The 26,310-nt window shown below is 53.3% G+C and overlaps 3 protein-coding genes across 4 annotated transcripts; all 3 read right to left on the bottom strand.

Annotated features, from left to right (window-relative positions):
* Window positions 1–754: 754 nt before the first annotated feature.
* On the bottom strand, window positions 755–2,077 carry LOC100171780 (uncharacterized). Its single transcript, NM_001131438.1, is given in 1 exon segment — window positions 755–2,077. A coding segment is annotated over 1 exon segment (555 nt). The 5' UTR covers window positions 1,830–2,077; the 3' UTR covers window positions 755–1,274.
* LOC129058195 (uncharacterized) lies at window positions 1,921–18,741 on the bottom strand. Of its 2 annotated transcripts, XM_054550128.1 has the most exons (6): window positions 17,756–18,741; window positions 13,776–13,911; window positions 12,430–12,507; window positions 11,424–11,639; window positions 3,167–3,393; window positions 1,921–2,227 (listed from the first exon to the last, which is right to left on the bottom strand). In XM_054550128.1, exons 2-6 carry the CDS (start codon window positions 13,793–13,795, stop codon window positions 2,148–2,150), a joined length of 621 nt encoding a protein of 206 aa, XP_054406103.1. In that variant the 5' UTR covers window positions 13,796–13,911; window positions 17,756–18,741; the 3' UTR covers window positions 1,921–2,147. The 2 variants fall into 2 exon arrangements, 1 of the variants encoding a protein (XP_054406103.1); XR_008523155.1 differs by lacking the exons at window positions 1,921–2,227; window positions 3,167–3,393; window positions 13,776–13,911; window positions 17,756–18,741 and adding exons at window positions 4,695–6,766; window positions 13,060–13,262.
* LOC129057832 (ubiquitin carboxyl-terminal hydrolase 47-like) lies at window positions 18,733–25,362 on the bottom strand. The gene is made up of 5 exons (XM_054548846.1): window positions 25,241–25,362; window positions 25,027–25,148; window positions 23,790–23,863; window positions 22,655–22,834; window positions 18,733–21,910 (listed from the first exon to the last, which is right to left on the bottom strand). Exons 1-5 carry the CDS (start codon window positions 25,360–25,362, stop codon window positions 21,893–21,895), a joined length of 516 nt encoding a protein of 171 aa, XP_054404821.1. The 3' UTR covers window positions 18,733–21,892.
* Between the last annotated feature and the right edge of the window lie 948 nt (window positions 25,363–26,310).

Below are 26,310 nucleotides of genomic sequence, written 5' to 3'. Positions count from 1 at the left end.
AAAGAATCTATGTCACAAGTTCAAGGGAAGGTACTATGCCTGGATGTGCACGTAGGCCAGATTTATGTTTCTCTCTACCCAAACATCTCAGCGGAGTAAAGAATAGCAAGGCAGCATTGCTGCAAACATGTCTCGCCTCCCACCATAGGGTGGTTTTTCTCCTATCTCAGAATTGAACAAATGTACAATTGGGTTTTATACCGAGACATTCAGTTCCCAGGGGCAGGCAGAAGACAGTGGCCTTCCTCTATCTTAACTGCAAGAGGCTTTCCTCTTTTACTAATCCACCTCAGCACAGACCCTTTAGGGGTGTCGGGCTGGGGGTCGGTCAGGTCTTTCTCATCCCACGAGGCCGTATTTCAGACTATCACATGGGGAGAAACCTTGGACAATACCCCGCCTTCAAGGGCAGAGGTCCCTGCGGCTTTCCGCAGTGCATTGTGCCCCTGGTTTATTAAGACTAGAGAATAGCGATGACTTTTACCAAGTATACTGCTTCTAAACATTTTGTTAACAAGGCATGTCCTACACAGCCCTAGATCCCTTAAACCTTGATTTTATACAACACATGTTTTTGTGAGCTCCAGGCTGGGTCAAAGTAGCTGGGTCAAAGTAGTTGGGTCAAAGTGGCTGGGGCAAAGCTACAAATTAACAACATCTCAGCAAAGCAATTGTTTAAAGTACAGGTCTTTTTCAAAATGGAGTCTCTTACGTCTTCCCTTTCTATATAGACACAGTAACAGTCTGATCTCTCTTTCTTTTTCCTACATTGAGCCTCAGCTCCTGGCCCGGGAAGCCCCACCTTGCCCCCAGCCTATGATGGGCTGGCTCCAGGGAGGCCCAGTGGGGTCCTGTGGAGACCCCCTCCCTGTCCATCTCTATCAACCACCCCCTTCTCCTCCCTGAGTTTCCCCTTAGGAATCCACTGGAATCCAAGCCCCAAACGCCCTCTGCTTTCAGGATTGTGCTCTCCAGCTGGAGGGGCCAGGGGAGGGCTCTGGGACGGGACAGACTGGGGACTCCCGAGGCAGGGGCATGAATGCTATCCTGGCACTCTTCATCTCTTTTCAGGGACCGGGGCTCCCATGGACGCTGGCTGGGCGCTGAGCCTGTGTGGTGTGGCACTGCCAGGGCTGTCTCTCCCCTGGGGCTTTCCCACCACTGGTCTTGCTCCGAGGGAGGCGGAAGCCAGGTGGACGCCCCACCTGAGGACAGTGGCCAGCAACCCTTCTGCTGTTGCCTCGTCTGTGGCCACATCAGGTTCTCCCCATCTCTCAAGCCCCCAGGCCTCTGCTCTGGGCCACACAGAACTGAGCAGAGGCTGTCACAGCGCGCACAGGGCAGGATGGTGCCGGGGCTGTGGCTGGCAGTGAGGGCATGATTCTGGCCGCCCCGTGTGGAGGAGGCTGGATGTGTGGAGGTAGGGAGGTCGCAGGTCTGAGTTGACTCAGGACCCCAGGGAGAGCATCCATCTGGGCTGCGTGGCCTCTGCTCCTCCATCTCTGCCGAACTGGCCTCCTTCTCTGGCAGCCACAGCATCCATTTCTCTGAGCAGCAGCCCCCTTCTCTGGTGGCCACAGCCTCTGCTCATCCTTCTCTAATGGCCACAGCCTCTGCTCATCCTTCTCTAGTGGCCACAGCCTCTGCTCATCCTTCTCTAATGGCCACAGCCTCTGCTCATCCTTCTCTAATGGCCACAGCCTCCATTCCCCGTCTCTGTGAAGCTGGCCTTCTTCTCTGGTGGCCACAACATCCATTCCTCTGTCTCTAAGGAGCGACCCGCCTTCTCTGGCGGCCACAGCCTCCCCTTCATTTTCTCTGGCAGTCATGGCCTCCACTCCTCTGTCTCTGAGGAGCCAGCCCCATTCTCTGGTGGCCAGAGCCTCCCCTCCTCCTTCTTTGGCTGCCACAGCCTCCCCTTCTCCTTCTCTGGCAGGCGCAGCCTCCCCTTCTCCTTCTCTGGCAGCCACAGCCTCCCCTTTTTCTCAGTCAGTCCCAGCCTCCACTCCTCTGTCTCTGAAGAGCCAACCCCCTTCTCTGGCAGTCACAGTCTCCCCTCCTCCTTCTCTGGAGGTCACAGCCTCCAATCCTCCATCTCTGAGGAGCTGGTTCCCTTCTTTTGGCAACCTCCACTCCTTCTCTGGAGGTCACGGCCTCTGCTTCTCTGTCTCTGGCAGCCGGACTCCTTCCCTGGCAGCCTCCGCTCCTCCGTCTTTACTCCGGAGGCCTGCAGAGCAAGGGACAGACACCCAGGCTGAGCTGGCTGGACAGCACCCTCACTCATGTCCTATGGCCCCTGTGGACCCTGTGGGCAGCCCTCACCTCGCTGGCACCTCAATCCTGTACCACCTATACACAGGTCCCCAGATATCAGGCAACACGGAAGGGCTGGGAGCCACAGAGGTCCCACCCCTGGGCCCCTCAGACCCAGCTCCCAACGCTCGGGTCCAACCATCCACCCCCACCCCTTCTGGATCCCATCTTGGAATCAGCCCCAGCACCCCCAGTGAGCCCAGGCAGAGACTGGGGCCGTCTTGGGGCTGCCCCCAGACCCTCACCTCAGGCCTAGCCCTGGAAAGTTTGCCTCCCGAACTCGAGGGATGGAATCGCGTCCACTCCTCTCCAGCCCCACCAGGCCCTGGGCAGGTCCCCACCGGCTCCCAGGTGGACAGGCCCTGCTGCCCCTGTGCCCAGCCAGGGCCTCCTCTGGCCTTTCCATGAGCCCCTCCCAGCCTTGTTTCTGCTCATCCGAGGGTCTCAGCCCCTCGAGTCTTGGCTGTCTCCACCATTCCTCCACCCCAGCCCTCCTCCTGCTGTCAGCCTCAGGCCCAACGCCCACTTCGGGAGCCCCCTCGACCACCCGGCTCGCCGGCGTCCGAGCCTTGAGTTTCCTCCAGGACAGCAGGCCGGCCTGTTGGCTGCGTGAGACATCACAGGATTGGGCACCACGGACCCTTAAAGTCAGCTCTGTGGGGCAGGGACGGGGCCTCTCCCTCAGGGTGGGGACCGCTGTGCCGGAAGGAGTCAGGCATGGCGGTGGCTGGGACACGTCAGTGTGAGGTGGTGAGTGACCCGGGGTTGGGGTTGACCGCTCAGTCCCTGCAGAGCCAGCAGCCATCAGGGAGAGAAATGGCCCCAGCCTCAGAGCCTGGGTCAGGTCACTTACATGTGTTTCTGGGCTGTGCCGGGCCCTGCACTGGGTGGGACAGGGCTTGGTCCTCAGCTGCCGAGCTCCTCATTCCCACAGCGGGGAGCTCCTCTTCCGGGCTACACTGGGGGCCGCAGGGCAGGTCTAGGGCCTCCCCCTGCTCCCCTGGCGGAGGCACTTTAGGGCCCTCCTCGTCCACGTGCTCTGAGGCTCTGCCCCTGTCCCCGTGGCCAGGCTCCACGTCCCTAATGAAACAAGCCAGGAAGTTAATGGAACAAAGTGGACTCTCGCCTGAGCAGAGGGAAGCCCCTGAGGCCCTGCTGGGGTGGGGACCCCAGATCCTCAACTCACCAGACCCTTGGGCCACAGGAGGGCAGAGCCCCTGGGTGCCTGCAGTGATGGGGGCAGGTGTGGGCTGCCCAGCTCAGCCCCCTCCATTCCCAAGCACAGTAAGCCCCAGATGGGGGAGGCGGGGCCTGTCCCAGGTTCCTCGGAGGTTTGCAGCTCCATTGACAGGGATTTGGCAATACATGTGCTTAAATATAATCTAACGAGCTCTGTTTTTCAACCAGCAAACTGGGTGGATTTCTGTGTGGGTGGCGGCTGACACAGTCGCACTCCTCTCTTTCACCCTCTCCAGTGCTGTGTCCTGGCCTTCTCCCCTCCCGCCCCAACCTCCGCAGCCACAGCGCTTTCTGCCTCCCTCATGCCTCACTCTGTTGCTCATGCCCCACTCTGTCTGTTGCTCATGCCCCACTCTGTCTGTTGCTCATGCCCCACTCTGTCTGTTGCTCATGCCCCACTCTGTGACTGGAGGCCCAGGAGTTTATTTTTCAGCAGGTCGGCTACAAGGTGGCCTGCGGTGCTCTGGGAGGGGCCCCAGCATCACCGCAAGCTCCAGGGCTGCTGTCCTCTGCAGGAGGGGCCAAAGCAGCTGGGGAACAAGGCTGGCTCCCTGGCATCCTCCCGGAGGAAGCGTCCAGGAGAGAAGGGGCCAATGGTGGTCACAGCCCGAATCCCCACAATGAACACGGATTGGGGAATGGGGGCACGGAAGGAACTCGACCCTCAGAGACAGACCCACTCGGGTACTGGCTCAGGGACAGGGCGCTCCTGGGGCAACCAATGTTCTGCCTAACACACATCAGAAAATGGGATCAAGGATGCAGGAGACGCCGCAGAGGTAAGCACCCTGAGGAAAGTCACAGCCTTTTGCCCAGATTCAAGTCAAATCGCAGACCCAGAACCTACAGATTGAAGGAGAGGGAGAGTACATGTCCCACGGAGAGGGAGAACACGTATCCCATGTAGAGAGAGAACACATGTCCCATGGAGAGGGAGAACATGCATCCCATGGAGAGAGAGAACACGTGGCCCCATAAAGAGAGAGAACACACATCCCATGGAATGGGAGAACACGTGTCCCATGGAGAGGGAGAACACATGTCCCATGCCGAAGGAGAACATGTGGCCCCATGCAGAGGGAGAACACGCATCCCCAAGCACAGGGAGAACACATGTCCTATACAGAAGGAGAACAGGCGGCCCCATGCAGAGAGAGCCTGTACCATCATTGCAACCCCAGTCTTTCCCCTCAGGGACTTCAAGCCATTTATTCAGGTAACCCTCTGCTGGACAAAGGGCATGTGCCAAGTTTTCAAGGTGACTGGATATAGGCTGACCTGATGCTGGAGCCAGAGGCCAGGAGTGCTGCCATGCGCTCCCCTCCCCTGCCACAAGCAGGATTTGTTGGGCAGAAAACCCCTGTAGTGTCCTGAGGCAGCGTCCTGACCTGCGTCCTCTGGGTGCCTGGACTCATACTGGACTTTCCTTCAGGGTTTGTGGGGCAGGAAACAGGCAGCATCCTGACCCACGTCCTCTTGGTGCCTGGACTGATACTGGACTTTCCTTCAGTTCTGGAAAGCGGCCGTGGCATGACTTCCTGAGCAGCTGGCCGGACCCTAGCTGGGGTTCCCAGAGCTGCGGGATAAGAGCTATCGTAGGAAAGGCCAAGTGGGCGCCCCTGGCCCAGTGGATCTCCTGCTAAGTTAGTGAATAGACAGCATCGCATCTCAGGGGAACACCAGGGATTAGCTCCCCCTTCAAAGCTTTGAGGGATGCAGGCACGGAGGCCCTAACCAATCCCCATTCAATGTCCTAGGCTTGTCCCTGCCTGGACTGGATGCAGCCACTGCCAATTTAACCAAGCGGGAGCCTAGTGCTAGTTGTCCTGCTGGGTAGGATGCCTTCATTGGGCCAGATGAACACGGTCTCACATTCATGGCTTGAAGCCACGGCCTCAGCAAACACATCCTTTTCTCTAACATCAGGGAAGGTTGTCAGAGGCAGGCTACTGCACAAGGGACAGACCCCAGTGCACAGACACGGGCTTTCCCCAGGCTGGGTTGGTTCTGTTCTGTCACTAGGGAGTCTAAAACATGTGGAGCATTTGCACATTCTGCAGAGTATCACATTGGCCCACGATCTTGATAACTTTGTGTTCATCGGACGTGTAGTGAGAAGCAGGAAGTACTCTGGATGTATTGGAAAAGGCTCCCTAGAAGGTGAGGAGATAAACCCTCCATACAGCCAGGGGCTGCCACATCAGTGCAGTTGCACCCCAGGGCTCCAGTGCTTGTTGCGATATTCCCTCCGGAGTACCCGGTGCCGTGACTGTGTTGTCTGCTCCCCTACCCCTGAGAAAGGAACACAATGCTTGGTGAATCAATTTGGGTTTTGAAGGCAGCACAGGCCATGCTTGGGCAGGCTTCTAGGACCTACTTGTCAAACGCTGCCAGAGGCTAGTAGCTTAAAGTGGCCCAGTGCTAGAAAGGAGCCTGCAGCAGCTCTAGACTGCAGTAAAAGTAGCCTTGCAGTTTGGGCCCTATGACCTGGAAGATCTCACAGTGGACAGTGAAGCCACCAGGAGCCTCAGGCAAGTCCCACCCGGAGGGTCACAGAGCAGCTCCCTGAGGCTCTTGAGGAAGGCTGTGTGTCCTGAATCCCAGAACTAGGGCACTGAGAAGCAGCTCCTGACATGCCCCTGGTGCCTGGTAAACAGCGAGTGTCATACCATGGGAGCCCACGTCACCATTTGGCCAAAATTGCCCATCAAAAGCTGGGTACTGTGAGACCCACCAAGTCATCAGGTTGGCCATCCAGCATCAAGTGGTTCACCAGGACTGGAATCAAGCATCCAGGACTGGGATCCAGAGGAAACAAGATAACTGCAAGAAGCAATGGGCCAGAGCCCAGGTCACCTCTCACTGCTGAGCCAGTGCCTCTCCTGCACCTCACAGCCACGGCCTCATTGGGCAGTGTAGTTTCCTGTGTATAGCTGACATAAGGAAAGAGCCAGGGCTTGGTTTGTGGATATGTTGGCTCAGTATGAAGAGTAAGTCCAACATGGCCTGTAGCTAAAGTCCAGCTGCACTAAGAGGTGTTTCTGAAAGACAGTGATGAGAGGAACACTTCCGTGGGCAGAACTTCCGGCATTGCGTTGCACCTTCACACCATGTGGAGAGACGCCATGCAAGGCAAGTGTGTGCATGGACTCATGAGGTGTGGCCAGTAGCCTAGCTGCATGGCCAGGGTTTGGAAAGAGCAGGATTGAAAGATCTGGAAAAGAAAGCCTGGAGAAAAGAATGGACCTATGGGAGAGGGTGCAATGAGTGCCAGTAGAGGTACAATCTACCAAGTTAACGTGACGGCTTAGCCAACAGGGGCCTGTCCTTGGCCACTCCAGTTCCTGAGCAATGGGCTTGCAAACAGAATATCCATGACAGAAAATGGGGCTTTGCCTGGGGGAGAAGCAGGGGTTCCCTCTCACCAAGGTGGCTCCAGCTCCTGCTGCTGCCTGTCTGCCCTGCCTGCAGGACTGGCACTGAGCTCCTGGCACAGTGCTAAGCCTGGGAAACCTAGAAAAAACCAACCACCCATTGGATGGAAGTTGACAGCATCAGATCTCTTCCACCCTGGAGAAGGTAAAGCACATTTCATCCTGTCAGGGATTGACATGAAGTCCAGGTATGAGTTTTTGTTTCTCACCCTCAGGGCCTCTGCCAGCACCACTGAGGCCTCACAGAGTGGCAGACCAGTTGGCCAACATGGGAGACTATGTGTCATCACTGAGGCTTCTGGGGAGGCCTCGGGGAGCGTTTACTTATGGTGGAAGGCAAAGCAGGAGCAGGCACATCACATGGTGAGAGCAAGCAAAAGGGCAGGAAGCACCAGGCTCCTTTAAACAACCAGCCCTCCATGAGCTACCAGCACGAGAACCCACTCATTACCATAGGAGGCCACCAAGCCATTCATGAAGGATCTCGCCCCAAGACCCAAACACCTCCTACGAGGCCCACCTCCAATGCTGGAGATCATATTTCAACCTGAGATTTGGAGGGGACAAATATCCCAACCATATCGGGGGCACTCATGTAAGTGGCAGAGGAAAGAGAAGAATTCTGGATCCATCCCCAGGGATAACTGCAACAAGGTGGTGCAGTCAGAGGTTTTTATCAACTCTCCTCTTATAAGTTTTTCCAGGAGGATATGAAACCATGGAACCCTGGTGAAGGTGTGACTGCATTGCTGTAGTGCACCTGAGTGGCCTGGGGGATGGACTGGAATGGGTGCCATGGTGTCCTACCGGATACCTTTCTCCACGCTGGTGCCTGCATCGTACACCTACTGGGAGTGTTTGCTGCTAAGTGCTCAGAATCAGAGCTGCTGACTTCTCCAGACCAATGCCTTTGGCTAACAGGGGCTTCCACATCCCCAAAGCCATGCCCCCATGTACTCCCATGTCTGATGGGAGTACAAATTGCTGATGCCTTTTCATCAAGGCAAGTTCACTTTTGTGGCCCAATTCGTGCTCCAGACATTTTCCATGGGGCCAGCCCCTCAAGAACACTTCCTCAATCAACCACTTACATCTCTGACTCTACTTTTAAGAAATATGAGCTAAGATACCCTGACAATTTTGACATCCCTATTTTTTCAACTAAGTTGACAGTTAACCAATATCTCTACACTCCCCACAAAGCAGAAGGATGGCTTAGAGGACTTTCACTCCAATCTCCTACTTGCTATTTAGATTTCAGAGATGTGTCATATTTATAGTTTTGTTTTAATATTCTCCAGATTAGCCATTATTATTAGGGCTTTTTATACAATCCATGTTTAATTATTGTGTTATATTTTTGCTAGTTTATTTGAAAATCACTGTTTTTGCACTTCAGCTCTTCCTCCTAGACTTGATATACATATTTCTGAAAATCAGCTTTAAGTTGTTTTGTACAAGTTCTACTAGTGGTCAACTCTAACCCTTTGCTTGCCTGAAACAACCTGACTATGAGAGAGTTTAGCTGGGTATAGAATTAGAGTCTGCCAGTTATGAAGACATTACATTGTCTTCTACCTTACCCTTAGGACTTCTGCTTTAATTCAATTGTTCCTTTCAATGGAATATTGTCTTTCCTCTCTAGTTGCCTTTAGATTTTCTAGGGTAAGTCTAGGTATAGATTTAGTGTTGCGGGAAATCAGGGACCCTGAACGGAGGGACCAGCTGGAGCCACAACAGAGGAACATAAATTGTGAAGATTTCATTTTAATATGGACGTCTATCAGTTCCCAAATAATACTTTTATAATTTCTTATGCCTGTCTTTATTTTAATCTCTTAATCCTGTTATCTTCATAAGCTGAGAATGTACATCACCTCAGGACCACTGTGATAATTGTGTTAACCATACAAATTTATTGTAAAACATGTGTGTTTGAACAATATGAAATCAGTGCACCTTGAAAAAGAACAGAATAACAGCAATTTTTATGGAACGAGGGAAGACAACCATAAGGTCTGACTGCCTGCGGGGTTGGGCAAAAAGAGCCATATTTTTCTTCTTGCAGAGAGCCTATAAATGGACGTGCAAGTAGGAGAGATATTGCTAAATTCTTTTCCCAGCAAGGAATATTAATATTAATACTCTGGGAAAGGAATGCACTCCTGGGGGGAGGTCTATAAACGGCTGCTGTGGGAATGTCTGTCTTACGCGGTTGAGATAAGGACTGAGATACGCTCTGGTCTCCTGCAGTACCCTCAGGCTTACTAGGATAGGGAAAAACTCCGCCTTGGTAAATTTGTGGTCAGACTGGTTCTCTGCTCTCGAACACTGTTTTCTGTTGTTTAAGATGTTTATCAAGACAATACGTGCACCGCTGAACATAGACCCTTATCAGTAGTTCTGCTTTTGCCCTTTGCCTTGTGATCTTTGTTGGACCCTTATCAGTGGTTCTGCTTTTGCCCTTTGCCTTGTGATCTTTGTTAGACCCTTATTAGTAGTTCTGCTTTTTGCCCTTTGAAGCCCATGATCTTTGTACCTACTCCCTGTTCTTACACCCCCTCCCCTTTTGAAACTCTTAATAAAAACTTGCTGGTCAGACTCAGGTGGGTATCACGGTCCTACTGATATGTGATGTCACCCCCAGTGGCCCAGCCGTAAAATTCCTATCTTTGTACTGTCTCTCTTTCTTTTTCAGCTGGCCGACACTTATGGAAAATAGAAAGAATCTACGTTGAAATATTGGGGGCGGGTTCCCCCAGTAATTTAGGTTTGGTTATCTGGCTTAAACCTTGCTGGGGGCTCATGCCTTTCACTGGTTTTGGAAAATTCTCACTTATTATTTCCTTGAGTTTTGTTTTCCCTCATGATCTCTTTTCTCCCTTTTTGCCAGTCCTGTTGGAAATTTCTACCTTCTTTTGGAAGGTCACTCAGACCTTTTGATTCTATTCTCCATGCCTCTTTGAAAAATGTTCTTTCACATCTTTTTATCTTCTGGTAAAATACGTGCAAAAGCTTTCCCCAGATCCATCTTCTAATCCGAGAAATATCTATTCTCTTATTTCTAAATGCTGTGTAACACAGTCAATGCAATTTAAATATCACTGACTATGTTTTCGTTTCTACAGATTTTTTTTTTTTTTTTTTTTTTGTGAGGCAGAGTATCACTCTGTTGCCCAGACTGGAGTACAGTGGTGCGATCTCAGCTCACTGCAACCTCCACTTCCCAGGTTCAAGTGATTCTTGTGCCACAAAGTCATGCACCACCATGCCTGGCTGATTTTTGTATTTTTAATAGAGATGGGGTTTCACCATGTTGGCCAGGCTGATCTTGAACTCCTGGCCTCAAGTGATCCAGCTGCCTTGGCCTCCAAAAGTGCTGAGATTACAGGTGTGATACAGATTATTTTTTCTCCTCAAATTTACCCTAAGTATGTCTCATTCTTTTTCTGTTCTCAATCCTACCTTTCATGTCTTTCAATTTTGTAACTGATTTTTATAGATTCTCTGAAACTCACAGGGGCTGACCTTCTCTTTATTTTGTCTGAGGTCCCCCATGCATGGTGAATTGTTTCCTCATTTTCAAAATGACTTTGCGGGTGGGGAGCCAGGTGGCCCTCTGTTAGGTGAGGACGTAAAGATCTTGAGAGGCTTCATATTTGCCTCCACCCTGTGCCTCCCACTGCCATGGGGGAGCTTTTTCTCTTCACATCAGTTACATGGATCGGAGGATCCCGTGCCCTGCACGTTCTCTAAATTCAAACCTGTACGAAGGCAGAGCCATTCACACAGCTTCTCAGGGGAGCATCATTTTTCTCCCAATGATGCATCTGATCGAGTCTCTGTGAGGCGCCGTGGGCAGTGACGCCCTGCACCTGAGAGCTCACGGTGGCACTGCATGCAGCTCCCTCTCCTTTCTGAACGCCATCTTTAAATCATACATTCTTTACTATTAAGACTGGCTTTCCCCTTCCTGCAGACCAGGATAGCTCTGGTGTGGCCTCAGTACTTGTTTAGAGGTGCCCTGGGGGACACTCCTTACATTCCCACAAGTTCAGGGATACCTCCGAGGGACACTCCCTATGCATACTTCTGACTCCACAGGCATGGTGGCATGCAGCCCCTCAGGTTATACCCCTGCCTTATGACCAGAAGAGGCCACCCCTACACTTGCCCTCAAGCATTAGCGCATTCTTGCTGGAAATCCACGCATGTACCTCTCAGTCACATTCTGTCCAGCCCTGCAGGCCCCAGGCTCCCTAAACACCCAGGCCTGCTTCTTTGGTACCCTTTGGGTCTCTGGCACTTGGTGGGTGCACACACATATATTCAGTGAGAGAGGGTCTGAGCCAACCCACATGTGCTATTGAACGTGCCCACCTCAGGGCCAGGGGCCACCTGGCTCTCTCCAGAGGACAGGGTCAGGTGGTCACGTACCTGACCTTCTTGGCAGGGCTCTGTCCATGGCAGATGGGCTCATCGTCCTGGAGAGGAGAGAGGCTCTGGCTGTGTCCTCCCCAGCAGACTGTAGCAGAGTCTGTCTCGAGGGTCTCTCCCTCCACTCTTGGGCAAGGCACCTTCTCCTTCGGAACAGCTACATCTGTCATGGTTCTCATATTCCCATTGTCAGGCCCAGGTGCCTCTGGCTCCTGCCTGCAGTAAAAGAGAGCTGAAACCCTGGCCGAGAGGGGCCCACCATCTCGCCCCTCACAAGCCCCAGGGACCTGGTACGCAACAGTCACACAGGCATGCTTGGAGTCCCTGAAGCCTTGACAGGGCCACAAGCAGCCCCCAGCCAAAGACACCCCCTCATCTTGGCATCTGTCTTTGGGGAAGGGGGGTATTTGTCAGAAAGGGGGAGGAGAAGGGACCAGTGGGCAGCCTGGAGGCCTGGGGCCTGGCCTAGGGTCTCAGCTCCCTCATGGACTTATGTGGTCTGCCCTCTGCAGGCGCCTCTGCAGCGTCCCTGGGCAGGTCTGCAGGGACAACCCAGGAAGAGGACATCACCTCCCCACAATCCCCCAGTGCCAACCACCCCCAGGGCCCTCTCCCCTCCAGGTTCTCAGCACTGACCACTGCCTGTTTTGTGTAGGGGAGTTAGATGTGGGTGCTGCAGAGAGAAGAGGCTGTTTGACTAAGATCCCTTCCCTCCCTCCCTGGACAACTGTCCTCAGGCCATGGCCCAAGGGAGTGTGTGGCCACAGGGACCAGGTGCCAGGCCGAACCATGTGAGTCCCAGGGGAGGCCTCAGCCCATCACTCTGACCTGTGAAGCCAGGTCTGACCCCAGTCTTGCCCTGTGGGGAGCAGGCCCAGGGCAGAGCCCTTCACCACAGATGTGGCCTTCGGGACCCACAGCATCCATCCCCTTCTTGGCAAAATTGCCCACCCAATTGAAGCTGGCTGGGGTGGCTGTGCCTCCTCCAGGCTCCCCGAACACTCACCACCCACGGGACCAGACGGGGACGCTCCTGTCTCCAGTGTCCTCACAGCGATACAGCAGTAGGTATGGGGTCTCAGACCTGAGAGAGGAGCAGGGACAGGACCCATCGCACCTGAGTGGAGGCCTGCCCACCAGGCACGCAGCCACATCTGCCCCACACAGGGGCAAAACCTGGCGGGCTCAGCAGGCCCTGCTTCCTGGGTCTGTGGCCAGACTCACTGTTTCCTGGTTGGTCCTCAGATTCCTGAGCCCCCCTGTATGGGCATCATGTCTCCCCTCCCTGGAGGGTGGCAGACTACACACAGGGGGATGATCCCCACTCTTGCCCCTGCCCGTGGGGCCCTTGCCACACAGATAAGAGGGAGCAGAGGGCACAGACCTTCCTCCCACAGGGGTGTGGTGTGAGCTTGGGGTGGGGGTACAACCCTGTGAGGGGCCTGGGTCCAGGCCATGGGTCAAACCTGACCCCACGACAGTAACCCTCTCAGGGAAGGGTGCCCCGTCTGTCCCTCTCCCTCCCCGGGTGAAAGGTCAGCTGCCGTCAGCGAGCGCTGCCTCCACAACCAGGGCCCCTGGGGGTCATCCCGCAGGACAGGGTCCCACCCCTCCCCAGGAGGGCCCAGCAGCCTACCCGAACGTGTGGTGCAGGGGACATTCCAGCCTCACCTAGAGCGGGAAGGCGGGGCCTTGAGGATGCTGCCCTGCCACGCATCACCATGCCCTCCCGCCTCAGCCTGGCCCTCAGTGGGGTCCCCCCGAGAGTCACCACCCTCCCCTCGGACATGCCCTTCACTGGCCCGACCACCTTTACCTGCGCACTATAATGTTCTCCAGGGTCCCTCCCGCCCACAGTGGCCTGCAGCAGCCCTCCCCACCTGCCCTCCCCAGAGCTCCTCCACCCTCCCCGGCTCCCTCCCTCCCTCCCACTCTCCTCCTGCTTCAGCCTCCTCCCACTTCACCCGCCCCTGCACCCGCATCCCCTCTCCCCATCCCGCCCCCATTCAGCTTCACTGCGTCCAACAGCCCTATCCCCTGTTCTTGTCTCTGGAATAGCTTTTTATGGGCTGTTAAAAATCCTCTTTCTTATTATACTTTCTTTTTAAACAAAGGCACACATTACCTTCAGAAATTAAGAAACCATAACGTTTTGCTAAAGAAGTTAAACCTGGGGGAAAAACGAGGTCCCCAGAACTTCCGATAACAATAGTGAAGCGACATTAAGCACCAGCTCAAGGGTCCCTCTGTTTCCTTATTGCAGACAGCACACATGAGGCCCCAGAGAACCGCCAGCTCCCTAAACATGCTCGTCAGTGGCCGACCCCGGGGTGCAGGAGGGGCGGGACTCACACGGTGCAGCTGCTGGTCATTGAAGCGGAACCACTCCACCCTGCCGGGGGGCTGGACCAGGGCTGTGTAATGGCCCCCGCTGCAGTCTCCCGAGTGGCAGCACATGGCGTAGAGGTAGGTGGTAGACTCTCTGCTCCTGCAGGGGGATTGGGGCTTCAGAGGGTGGGGGTGTGCGTGGGCGGGCGTGTGTGGGACTGGAGGTGGTAGACTCTCTGCTCCTGCAGGGAGACTGGGGCTTCAGAGAGGGTGGGGCTGTGCGTGGGTGGGCGTGTGTGGGACTGAGTACCAGGGAAATGGTGGAGGCCTTGCTAGCTGTGACTGTGCTCTAATGGGGGGGAGTATGGACCCCACCCTGCCGCCCCTCAGTGTCACAGCTACAGGCCAGCCTCGGGGCCCAGGGCTCAGCCTCCAAGAGCAACGGGGCTCCACAGGACCAGCCTCTGCCTCCCAGCTGGGGAGGGCTGGGGCACACCTCCCTCCACCACTCCGTAGCTCTGAAAACCTAAAGCTGGGTTTTCCTTGGAAAGTGCCGTCCCACACCTGGCTTCCCGTCCCCTCCGGAGGCCGGAGGCCACAGGAATCCTCGACCCCCATCTGAGAATGAAGCACTTCCTGGCCGGCTGACACAGCCACTCTGGGGAAAAGCCAAACGTTGTGCCTCAGCCCGCATTGGCTCCAGATCAGCTTGGAAGGAACTGAGCATCTCAAGGGGCTCATGGAGAGGAGATGCTCCTTGAAGGCCTGTCCTCAAAGCCCGGCACGCAGGCCGCCCTGCCAACGGGCAGCTGCCCCCCACGCCTCCTGTGCCCAGCTGCCGGGGCCCCCTCCCAAGCCCTTTGGGCCCCATCACTGCCCCGCCTTCCGTCACGCCATGTGGGCAGCTCTTCTTAATCACACCGGCAGACAGGTTTCCCATAGCCAAGACAGCCCAGCCCCAGCCCCGCCAGTGCCAGCCCACCCTGCCTGTCCCATGGTTGTTCCTGTCATGAAGGGACAGGCAGGCAGGACACGCTGGCCAGAAATGTGACTGTCCCTGCAGGCCGTGGGCACGGTGCCCCACACCGCAGTTCCCCCTCTCCAAGGCTGGGCACTCACTAGGTTGGGGGTGAGTGTGCCACTGTGGGAAGCTTTACACATAGGCGACTTTGGTTCTCTGGGGCTGGTGTGCAGTTACAGCACCTGGGCAATGTTGATAGACTTCTGAATTTTGTGAAACCTCTCGTTTTCAAATGTCAGCTCCCTGACTTGCAGAATCAGGACCTTCGGGAGCCGCAGGAAGCGCGTCTCCTAAGGAAGGAGAGAGGTGGGGGCAGGGAGTTGCATACCCCACCAGCTCTGGAAGAGCCTCCCAGCCACCTGCCCCAGCTGCCTCCCACATTTCCTCAGTCAAGGTTGGTCTGCACTGCTTCTGGTTTAAAAAGCACAGAGAATATCACAAAACATGACAGCATCTACCTCCCAGTTCTGTGGTGCCTGCTCTAAGTGGGCAGTCATGAAGCCCAGGGCCCTGGGAAAGCGGCTGCCTGCAGCCAGTGCCTGTGTGTCTAGGGACAGCCTTGCCTGCAGCACAGCCCTGCCTTGAGCCTTTAGTGGGAAGGTCGAGCTGATAAGACTAGGAGTGAGCAAGGACCAGGAGGCACCTTCCTGGTCATTGTCAAGCTCCGTGGACATGAGAGGGCAGTTGGCACCTGCTGAAGACTCCTGTCTGTGCTCTAGGGGAGAAGAATGTCTTTTGGGAAAGTTCGACAATTTGAACCAACCCACCTCCAGAAGACGAGGACAAAAGCTGGACACCATAGACCACCCCCCCCCCCCCCCATTTACTGGAAGGATCAAGACTTAGCACCTGTGTGGAAAACAGTCTGCACCAAAGGAAGTTCTACAAGGTGAAAAGAATCCAAACAAAGATTGCAGGAAGGAAGAACAATCAAAATGGTAAATGAGGAGCAAATCAAGATAAATGCTGGCTGTAAAAGCAATAGAAACCCCTTGTGCATATAAAATAAATAGAGAATTAGAGTCCACCGTAAGGACATGCAATGCCATGGAAACGGAGAGAGGTGAATACAAAGTTCCGGCACTGTTGGAGGAGTGGCAAAAGAACCAGCCAACGTTAGCCCAAGAAACTGAAACAGCAGGATGAAAACATGCAGGTCAACAAAGAGGAAATAATGAAAGAATCCAAACCATTCTTTGACGCGGAGGACGCCAGGAAAGGAGAGAAGCTCACAAGGCAGGTGGGGCACACAGAAGGTGCTTCGTGAGACGGCAGATTTAACACAGGCATAAGGAAGGTAGAAAAGTCACATCGTTAACTCGGTGACAAACATGGTCAGAGGTCATTTTGAAAGTCAAGGGCATGCAGTTTAGAGGAGGCATACACTAGAATCTAATCCACTAGAATCCAGAAAGGTCAAAAGTGATGGGGTAGAAAAAGACAGATCAGGGAAACCACAACCAAAAGAAGGCCGCAGCAGGTCTGCTAAGATCAGACAAAGATTTTAAGGCAAAAGCTTAGCCAAAATTAGACATTTCAAAATATTAAATAGGTCAATTTCCCAGGAAGACATAACAATTCTAAATGTCTATCCACCCAATAACATAGCTTCAAAAATGTGTAAAGCAAAAATGGACAGAGCCACAGGGACCTCTGTGCTGATCCACAGTTCTACTGGGAGAACTTCACATAACTTTCTGCATAACTGAAAGAACAACAGAGCAAAATAAATCCGTAAGGTGATGGCCACACACTGAGCAAGCTTGCCCCAAGGGACACAGAGGACGGTAAACCCCAAGATGGCAGGAGTTTTTCCTTTGCATGTGAAACGATCATGAAAGCTGACCGTAGCCCTGTGTGCTTCTCCCACAGGTCTCAACAAGTTTCAAAAAAATGGCCATCGGTCATAGTTTTCCTCTGTCTGAGTACAATTTTTTGACATTTGTACCCAACGAGTACAGAATTATTTTTTTCTGGCACACTGTCAGAAACCTATACCAAAAAGATAATTAGAAGATTCCCACGTTTGGAAAGAAACAAATATATTTCTAAATAACCCACAAGTCAAAGACAACATCTAATAGAAATATTTTGAAGTGAACAGTTATGAAAACCTTATAAATAAAACCTTGAGGGAAGCAGCTAAAGCCATGACGAGAAGAAATAAGAGGCTTGAATGGTAGTAGGACATATATATATATACACACACACACACACGCATACGGACTTTCTTCCATACACACACAGGTACATAGTTACTTATCAGAATGTTGAATCTGGCACTAACTGTCATCAAAACCTTCCCACAAAGACAACAGAAAACCCCGAGACTCAGGAGGCCTCCTTTGCAAAGTTTAGCAATAACTAAAGGAAGAAATGACTTTAATTTTATACATATTATTTCAAAAAATAGAAAGAAAAGGGATATTCCCCAAGTCATTTTCTCAGGCTGGGATATGGACTTGGAAAAGCCGCTCTTGTCTTATTCTCCATCCCAGAGACATGCGGGTCCTTTATATTTTCTGCTCTATGAGTCTGTCTCCTTACCTGGGTCCTGACGCTCTCTCTTTTTCTCCTTCTCTCCCTCCCCCTCTGCCTTCCTTCCCACTCTCTGTCCTTTTCCCCTCACTTCCCTTTTTCCTCCTTCTCTGTCTCTGTCCCTCTTCCCTTCCTTCTTCCTCTTTCCCTCCACTTTCCTCCCTTCCTGTCTCTTTCCCTCTTGCCTCTTTTTCTCCCTTCCTCCTTCCATCCTTCCCTCCCTCTCTCTTACCTCCTTCCCTCCCCTCTTTTCCTCTCCATTCCACAAATACTTAAGAAGCCCTGTTACCCTGTCTTAAGTTCTGTGCACCTGCTGACCCCTGCCCCGGGAAGCTCTTCTGAGCCAGAGGGACAACAGTGTCTGCATTGTCCCCAGAGGCTCCCATCCTTCTGCTGCCCCCCTCCCACCCCACAGTGGGGGAAGCAGCCCAGACTGGGCCCCTACCTCAGAGGCTGGGGTCTTGGCATTACAGGGCTCACAGAAGAACCGATTGTCTTCATCATCAAAATTCTGGATTTGAGAGAAACTCAGCACTTCTGTGTCCTATAGAAGAAGTGAAGAGGCTGAGAGTCTCTGGGGAATCTGCCATGACACAGGTGGACACCCAGGTCCCTGGACCCTTTCCTACCCCTTGTTTTCCACTGCCTATGCCTTGCTCTAGGGTGGATTTCAGGCTACAGCCAAGGCAGGGTCTTGGCAGGACCAGCCTTCCTCCCAGGCAGGTGGATGCTGGGAGGGCAGGGACACTGGGCTTGGCTCAGTGCGGGCCTCCCCAGTCCTTTCCGGAGCCCCCTCCCCAGTGATGGGTGGATCCCAGGACCCTGCCCTGCTCATCAAATGCCTGCAACTGCATGCAGGCCTGTGCAGACCCAGAATCCAAAGTGTGGGGCCGGAAACAAAGACACCTCTGCTGTGCCGGAGGTAAGACCTGCGGCTGTGTCCGAGGGTCAGTCACCCACACCCTGAGCCACCTCCCACTGGCATTTGGTCAGTGTTTCAAAGGCCCGTTTGTTCCAGCGTTCTGGGACTGAGAAGCAGGCCTGCTCAGCAGAGGGAAGGGAGGGCCTCAGCCCAGGCAGGGCCCGGGAGGTGGGGTGACCAGACCCCTATCCCACCGCCCACGCCAGCCCTTCTCAGGGCAGGGAGTACAACGTGATCTTACTTTTACATTGTCAAATATACCAGTTGATGCTATTGCTTTTGTTGTTTAATGCTCTTCTCTCATTCTGAGAAAAAGTAATATTTTCATTGCTTCTCTCCTGTTGACTTTCTTTGTGATTTCTTCCCTTCTTTGTATATCTATCTCATACTTTAATCTAGCTAGATTTCCTTTTGATACATGGTGTGAAGTGAGCGTCTAACTTACTTTTTCTCCAAGTAATAAATGACTGTCCCAATGTTGTTTATTGAATATACTACCTTTTGCTAATGAATAAACTTCCTCCTTTATGACAGAACGGGGAAATGGTAACAAAGAGTCATTTTCCATGTTATAAAGAAGTATCTGATAAATCCATAAGAAAAATGGATGACTTGAAATATGGGACAGGAACAATGTAGTTGTGAAGTAAGAAGTAAAAGCAGCTAATGAACATTGCTTGACCTGACAATGCCTGGGAGAAATTCTAGCTCCAACATGAGGCTACACTGAGAGCTTCTGGGAGAATGGGAGAGCGGAAAGCACCCAGAGGCCGACTCCGCTCCTAGACACCTCACCGCAGAATCTGCGCTGGGTGACTGTTTGGAACTCTGGAGTCTATCAAAGGCTTGCAACTTCCAGGGGAAGGCTCAGATGGAAATTATGGTTAATTTCAATCAATTCCAGCTCTTAGCCAGTAGCAGCTACCCATCCCTCATCCTCAGCCCTGGGGCAGCGAGTGTGCCTGTGCTCCTGGAGCAACCTGGAGCTTGCCGGACGCAGGGTGGGCAGTAAGGGCCCTGTCCTCCAAACTTGAAGGATTGTCCATTACTGTTCATTCTGATCAAGGAGGTGCAAACAGAAAGGTATATGGCCACTGTGGTTGCATCTCTCCCCATTCTTGCAAGCCCTTCCCCAACTGGCTGAAGTGACTTCTGGGGGATTTAAAGGGCCAGCTCGTCTCCCTTTCATTTTTCTATTTTTCCCCTTTTGGGAGCCAGATATTAAAGATTAGGACATTGAAAAACAACTGCATATATGAGGAAAACGAGAAAGTGCGTGTGCATGGGAAAGGCACAGGCTCTGGACAGACCTGAAGTTTACACCTCAAGCTGTTCCTCAGCACAGAGACAGACTGCAAAAATAAAATAAAAAAAGAAAACAATAAACAAAAACAACAAGGAAAACAGCAAGCCTGGTTAAAGGAGGAGAATCTAACTTCCAGAATTACTACATTATTAGATTCAAATGTCCAACTTTCAACAACAACAAAATCACAAGGCATACAAATAAACAGAAAACTATGGCCCATTCAAAGGGAAAAAAATCAACAAAAGCTGTCCCTGCAAAAGACCTGATGACAGATCTACCAGATAAATACTTTAAAACTCTGTCTTAAAGATGCTCAAAGAACTAAAGGAAGAGGTGGAGAAAAATCAATAAACTGTGTATGAACAAAATGGATATATCAAGAAAGATAAAAATCCTAAAAGAAAATCACTTCTGGAGCTGAATAGTGTAATAACTGAAAGGAAATTTTTCCTAGAGGGATTCAAAGGCAGATTTGAGCAGGCAGAAGTAGCAGTGAACTGGAAGATAGAAAAATGGGATTTTATTACTTGATGGAAATTTATTACTTGAGTCTGAGCATCAGAAAGAAAAAAAAAAATGAAAGAAAAGTGTGTGAGCAGCAAGCCACCCAGGTGCCGAGGCAAGAGACTGAGGACACGAGCTGTTCCAGTATAATAAACAAAATATATAAAATCAGAATAGTTATACTAGATATAGATCATAGATATGATTATAAATGAACATTATTAATCATTAGTTTGTAGCAATTACTCTTTATTCCAATATTATAATAATCCTCGCTCTACAATCATAACCTAGGAAACACCAGGCCATACAGAAATAGGAGCTGAGGAGACATGGTGAGAAGTGACCAAAAGACAAGAGTGTGAGCCTTCTGTTACGCCCAGACAGAGCTACTAGAGGGCTCCTTGGTATAGTGGTGACGCCAGCATCTGGGAAGATGCCCGTTACCTAGCGGACCTTGGTCTAGTGGTAGCGTCAGTGCCTAGGAAAACCACCTGCTACTTAGCAGAACTGGAAAGGGAGTCTCCCTTTCCCTGGGGGAGTTAGAGAAGACTCTACTCCACCACCTCTTGTGGAGGGCCTGACATCAGTCAGGCCCACCCACAGTTATCCGGAGACCTAACCGTCTCCCTGTGATGCTGTGCTTCAGCGGTCACGCTCCTGGTCCCCTTTCATGTTCCATCCTGTACACCTGGCTCTGCCTTCTAGATATCAGTAGCAGAATTAGTGAAAGTACTAAAAGTCTCTGAAATGCAGAAATAATTGCGTAAGCTGTCTCCTCAATCTCTCTCTCTCTGCCTCGGCTGCCAAACAGGGAAGGGCCCCTGTCCAGTGGACACATAACCCACATGACCTTACCTATCACTGAAGATGGCTCACACTCCTTACCCTGCCCCCTTGTCTTGTATCCAATAAATAACAGTGCAGCCTGGCATTCGGGGTCACTACTGGTCTCTGCGTCTTGGTGGTAGTGGTCCCCCAGGCCCTGCTGTCTTTTCTTCTATCTCTTTGTCTTGTGTCTTTATTTCTACAATCTCTTGTCTCCACACACAGAGAGAAAAACCCACAGACCCTGTAGGGCTGGTCCCTACAAAAGTGAACAAAGCATAAGGGATTAGTGAGACACCATCAAGTGGACAAACATATGCATTGTGGGAGTTCCAGAAGGAGAAGTGAGAGAGGAAGGGGAAAGGAGAATATTTGAAGAACTAATGGCTGAAAACTTTCCAAATGTAATGCAAGATATGAATCTACAAATCCAAGAAGCTCAACAAACTCCAAGTAAGAAAAACTCAAAGAGATCATCCCAAGACACATTATAATTAAACTTTCAAAAGACAAGGAGAGAATCTTCAATGCAGCAAGGTAATGTGACATAGTATCACTTTGCCCCATTACTGGTGACACTGTTTGATCAAATGATGCAGGTGGTGTCCACCAGACATGTCCACCTGTAAAGGAACCTTTCCCCCTTTATAATCTTTAAGAAATCTGGAGTGACACATTGTGATCACACAAACATCGTGTTCTGCTAAGCCTTTTACCCAGTGGTTCAGGTACCTTGTGAACACCGTGGTGGGCTAGCATTACATCAGGGTTTTTCCTTCTCCACTTACCACTTCATTTCCTGTAGAGATGATGCTTCATTCTCCTTGTTTAGTAATACTTTGGATTTACAGATATTTTAAATTCAATGTTAAAATCCAATATTCCTTATTCTTTTTGATGCTCACTTTGTCCCAAATTTGGTTCATTTCAAGTTGCTGCCAGTGTCCTCTGATATGTCTCATCCCTCACTCTCCAGGCTCACCTTGTCTCTGGGCTTGTCTCTGGAGTCAGCCTTTTATCTAAGGATCCCTGTTTCCCTTAAGGGAAGAAGTGATAGTTCTAAACTGCAAATCTGATGTGAGGATTTCAGCAACCTTAGAAGGTTCCTGCCAGTGCATGGGGTAAATTTCAAACTCCAGGTCTGATGGCCCTGCCCATTCTCTCCCCTCCACCTTTTCACTCTCTGCAGATCTCTATCCACCCTCCCACCTCCAAAACAAACTCACTCCCATGTCTCCTACTCAGCCCTACTGAGTAAGCCTTTACTGGGGCAGTTGTGCTTCTAGAGAAAGGCCCTTGCCCCTGCCACCCCACTCTATCTATACCGTCAACCTGCCTGTCTGGAGAGCACCATCCATGTTCAAGACTCCAAGACTCTAGAGTCCCTTCCTGGGAGACTTGAGGCCCATCCCCCATCCCACACCCCACACAGAGGCTGTTTTCCTCTTTGACTCTTGGCTCCCCTGACACTTGCCAGCTCTCTTGCCTGGCCATTGTTACCAGAGGGCAGGGGCCAGTGGCCCTCATCATCTAGATGAGCCCCATGTACCCCACTCACCAGCCCAGGTATCAGTCACAACCAGACAACTAGGGCTGGCATTGGACCCACAATGGGAGAGGCCAAGATCTGGGCATCTCTACATCAATGTGCCTGGAACAGAGCCTGGCACAGACAGGGGTTCCAGACAGGTGGGTGGGCCAAAAGAATGAATGAATGATGGGCCCTTAGCCCTGGCATTTCAGGAACACTGCCTTGCAGGACAACCTTGGGGCCACACTACCTGGGCAACTCCACTAGATGGATTGGCTGGCTTGCCAGGTTCCTGCCCAGCCCCCTCCAAGCCACAGAGCTGGGTGTGGGAAGCCAGGGGCAGGATCAGCATCCTGCCTCCCGATGGGATGCACTCCTTGTAGCCGCACACCCAGCACTGGATGATTTTCTCCGCCTCACTCTGGAACACCTGTGTGAGAGGATGGGGCAAGTTGGGTGAGACTACAGGTCTGGACAGGCCCTGCCAGTCAGGCGTGCTGTCCTGGAAACACCCTCAGGCACCTCACCCCATTTTCAGGGTAGTGGGCCACACAAAACCTTCCCTATCCTTAGGTACCCTTGACACTGCTCATCTGTCACAAGCTTTGGTCCTTCTGTCTTACGAACGCACTGGTCCAATCACAAGGAGCCTTGAATTAAAAGGGAATGTACCACAGGAGCCCCAAGGAAGGAGCCAAAGCCTGGGTACCTCCCTTGTGCCAAGACACGGGACTTCTGTCCCATCAGGGAGCCTAGAGGTCACATTGTCCCCAGCCCAGAGCAGGGGCTTGGGAAATGCAGCCTGGAGGCAATGGCTGGGCAAAGATTGGGCAGAGGGAGCCCTGCCTGGCGTTGCCCCCATGGGGATGGGCTAAGGCGGCTGCCTCAGGACGGGCTCCAGGGGCACAGCCCTGGCTTGGCCATGGTTGTCGAGGAGGGCTGCTGATACACAATTTGCCCCCATGGGGCCTGCTCTCTGCAGCCGCCACCTGTGTGCCTGGTCTTCAGTGTGGAGGCCTGGGGCAAGTTTTGTCCTCCCTGTGGCCACTAGAAAAAAATGGTGATGGTGGCACCTGCCTGCAGTGCTAGGATCCAGTGAGCCCAGGGCCTAGGGCCTGAGCAGCACCAGCCCCCAGCCGTGCTGCTGCTGATTCACTGCCAACGTGTTCATGGCCTCAGCGGGGAGGGCGAGGGGCCCTGAGTGAATGTTCCTGAGAGCGTCTCAGGTCTCTCCTGCCTGTCACTCTGCACTCCAAGGCAGACACCTATGGCCCTGGTGCCCTCTTGGCTGTGATCTGGCCAGTGGCCTTCTGAATCTCTCCTCACCCTGCCCACTGTATCCCCCGGCAGGTGTCCAGCAGCCACCCTCCCTCCCCACTGCCTACCTCCTGCAAGTCATCCTGGCCCAGGCGCTGGAGCAGAAGCAGAAACACCTCAGCCGCGTCCTGCTGGCCGGTGCCTGCAGAGCAGGGACAGAGCCAGGTCAGTGCAGCTGCTTCCCACCACCCCAGGGCCTTCTGTGGCCCAACCTTTCCCCTCACAGCCACCTATTCTGCTGGCCCTACCCCGGACCCCACCCCCAGACCCCATGTCCTCTCCCTTTTTGGTCCTGGTTCTATCACACACATCTTTGCAAGCATCTGCCAGGCTGCCTGGCCAGGGGCCTATTAAGAGCAAGTGCCTCTGCTGGGATTCACCAAGCTGTCTCCTGGCCCTCCCCTCCTTCTCTGGCCCTTCCCTCCTGACCAGGTGACCCCAGGTCAAGCTCCAGCATTTGTTCACTCCTTTGTCCACTCACTGATTCATTCATTCCTTCAGCAAATAGGCCCTGAGCCAACTTCAGGAGTGGCACTGGGCACTCAGAGAGCAACAGGGACAGCCTGGCTGGGAAGTGGGGCACCCTCAGGCCCAGCCTCTAAGTCAGCCCTGGAATGACAGGCTGACAGCCCAGCTGTCCAGGGGGCCTGGGGTGGGGCCCAGCTGCAGCCTAGCCACTGGCCCTGCCCTCTGACTCACCCTTTAGAGTATGGACATTTCTCCTTGGCAGTCTGTAAACCCAGCCTGGCACAAGGTGGACATCCCTCCTGCTGATGGAGCAAGTGCCCTTTGGCCCTGCCCCCAGTCTCCTGACAATACCCCTCACGCTTGGCGGTTGCTGCCACCATCAGCTCATGGACCGCAGCGTCCCAGCCCCGGGTGGCTGAGAGGGCTACTATTCTCTGGATACTCCCAGCAGTGTCTTCCTCATGCCAGCACATGCCTGGGTCACATTGGTGACTCCCCGAGGTCCTGCTTCCTCCCCTCCCCACACTGCGAAGACCCAGGATGCTTCTTGGGCAGGTGAGCCACAGACTGTACGCTGAGGTGTCCAGGAAAGAGGTCCACCTCACCCATGGGTCAGCCTCTCTGCTCCTGACTCTCCCCGGGAACCCGCCCCATGCAGAACTCTGGCCCTCTTGCAACCGCCTTCTCCCAACTTTCGCTGAATGCTGCTCCCTAGTGGCACTGGGTCAGGAGTGGTGCAGAGCCCTCAGCGGGACACACAGCCCTTCGTGGGATCTCAGGGTCTGGGCTCCACCTCTGCCTGGTGCCCTGTCCGTGTGCTTCCCAATGTCCACTCACCATGCAGATCCAGGCAGGTAGTGAGGGCTTTCGTTGGCACAGGCCCATGCTGCTCCTGCAGCCCCCTGAAGATCTGGCCAAGAGCCTGCTCAGGCTGGGAGGCCCAAGGCTTCTCCTGGAACCTGTGGCCACAGAGGAAGCCTGGGTCCTTACCTTGTCCGCAGGGCTCTGCCGGGACCTGGCCCAGAGGCCCTCAGGCCACCCAGCCTTTCACCTGTCTCGGAATTCAGGTGTCAGAAAGAGACACTGCAGGAGGGCGTTGAGGTAGCAGGTGAGGCCTTGATTGATGAGACCCACAAAGCGGGGGGCACACGGGGCTCCACCTAGGATGGCCATGGCCAAAGCCTTCTGAACTCACAGGCTCTCCCCCAAGAACTGGAGGCGCTCCCAACCTCTGACTTCCTTCCTTTTCACACTGGGCTGGACACAAACCTGGCAGCTCCCTGCTCACCAGGCAGAGGGGTCCAAGGGGCCTGGGGTCTTTGCCCTCTGTCCTTTCCTTGCCCACTGCCCACAGTGGCAGCAGCCTCCTTCAAGACACTTCAGTGCCAGCGCCATCCCAGAGGGCTCTCCCCAGGGCCCCTGCCCAGAGACCCAAGAGCCCTACCTGGAGCCTCCTGGCTGCACTCAGTCTCTGCATCAGTCCTGCCTGTGGTGACAAAATGCTTCTGTGCCGACAGGGACTCCTTCTCCCTGTACCTTGCTGGAACCTGCTGCAGCCATTGGATTCCAGCAGATATGCTCTCTGGGAGGAAGTTGCTGCCACAGGCCATTGAGAGAAGACCTGTCTGGGTGGCAGGGGCTAGGAGAGAAGCTCTGGCTGCCCTGGAGCTCAGCACCCACCCCGGGCCCAAGCTGGAGGTGTGGACTTACCAGGACCAGCTCTGCGGGTCACGGCATCACGGCCCCAGCGGCCACAGCAAGGCTTCCTGTCCGAGGCAGCACCTGCAGCTCTCTGGTCAGCAGACACGTTTGCCTCGTGGTTTCCATACCAGCATGTCCCTGCCGTGGCCAGGGACACAGGACTCAGGGCTCTGTGCTGACTCCAGGCTGGTGTGTCCCATGGAAGGGTGTGGCTCCTCTGAGCCCAGCACAGGTGAAAGGGGCCCCAGGAAGCTGAGGAGGAACTGGGGCCAGAGGCAGCAGTGACACTCATACCATCAGGCCAACACACAAGAACCCCAGGCAGCTGCAGGGCCCCGGAGGCGCTGGAGCACAGGTAGCCCAGGCCCTCCCCAAGGGACAGTTAATGTTCTTTTGGTTTAAGGAGAAAGTGTCAGTGGA

The sequence above is a fragment of the Pongo abelii genome, chromosome 11 (assembly GCF_028885655.2).
Source record: "Pongo abelii isolate AG06213 chromosome 11, NHGRI_mPonAbe1-v2.0_pri, whole genome shotgun sequence".
Lineage (NCBI taxonomy): Eukaryota > Metazoa > Chordata > Mammalia > Primates > Hominidae > Pongo > Pongo abelii.
This window is presented reverse-complemented; position numbering and strand designations above follow the sequence as displayed.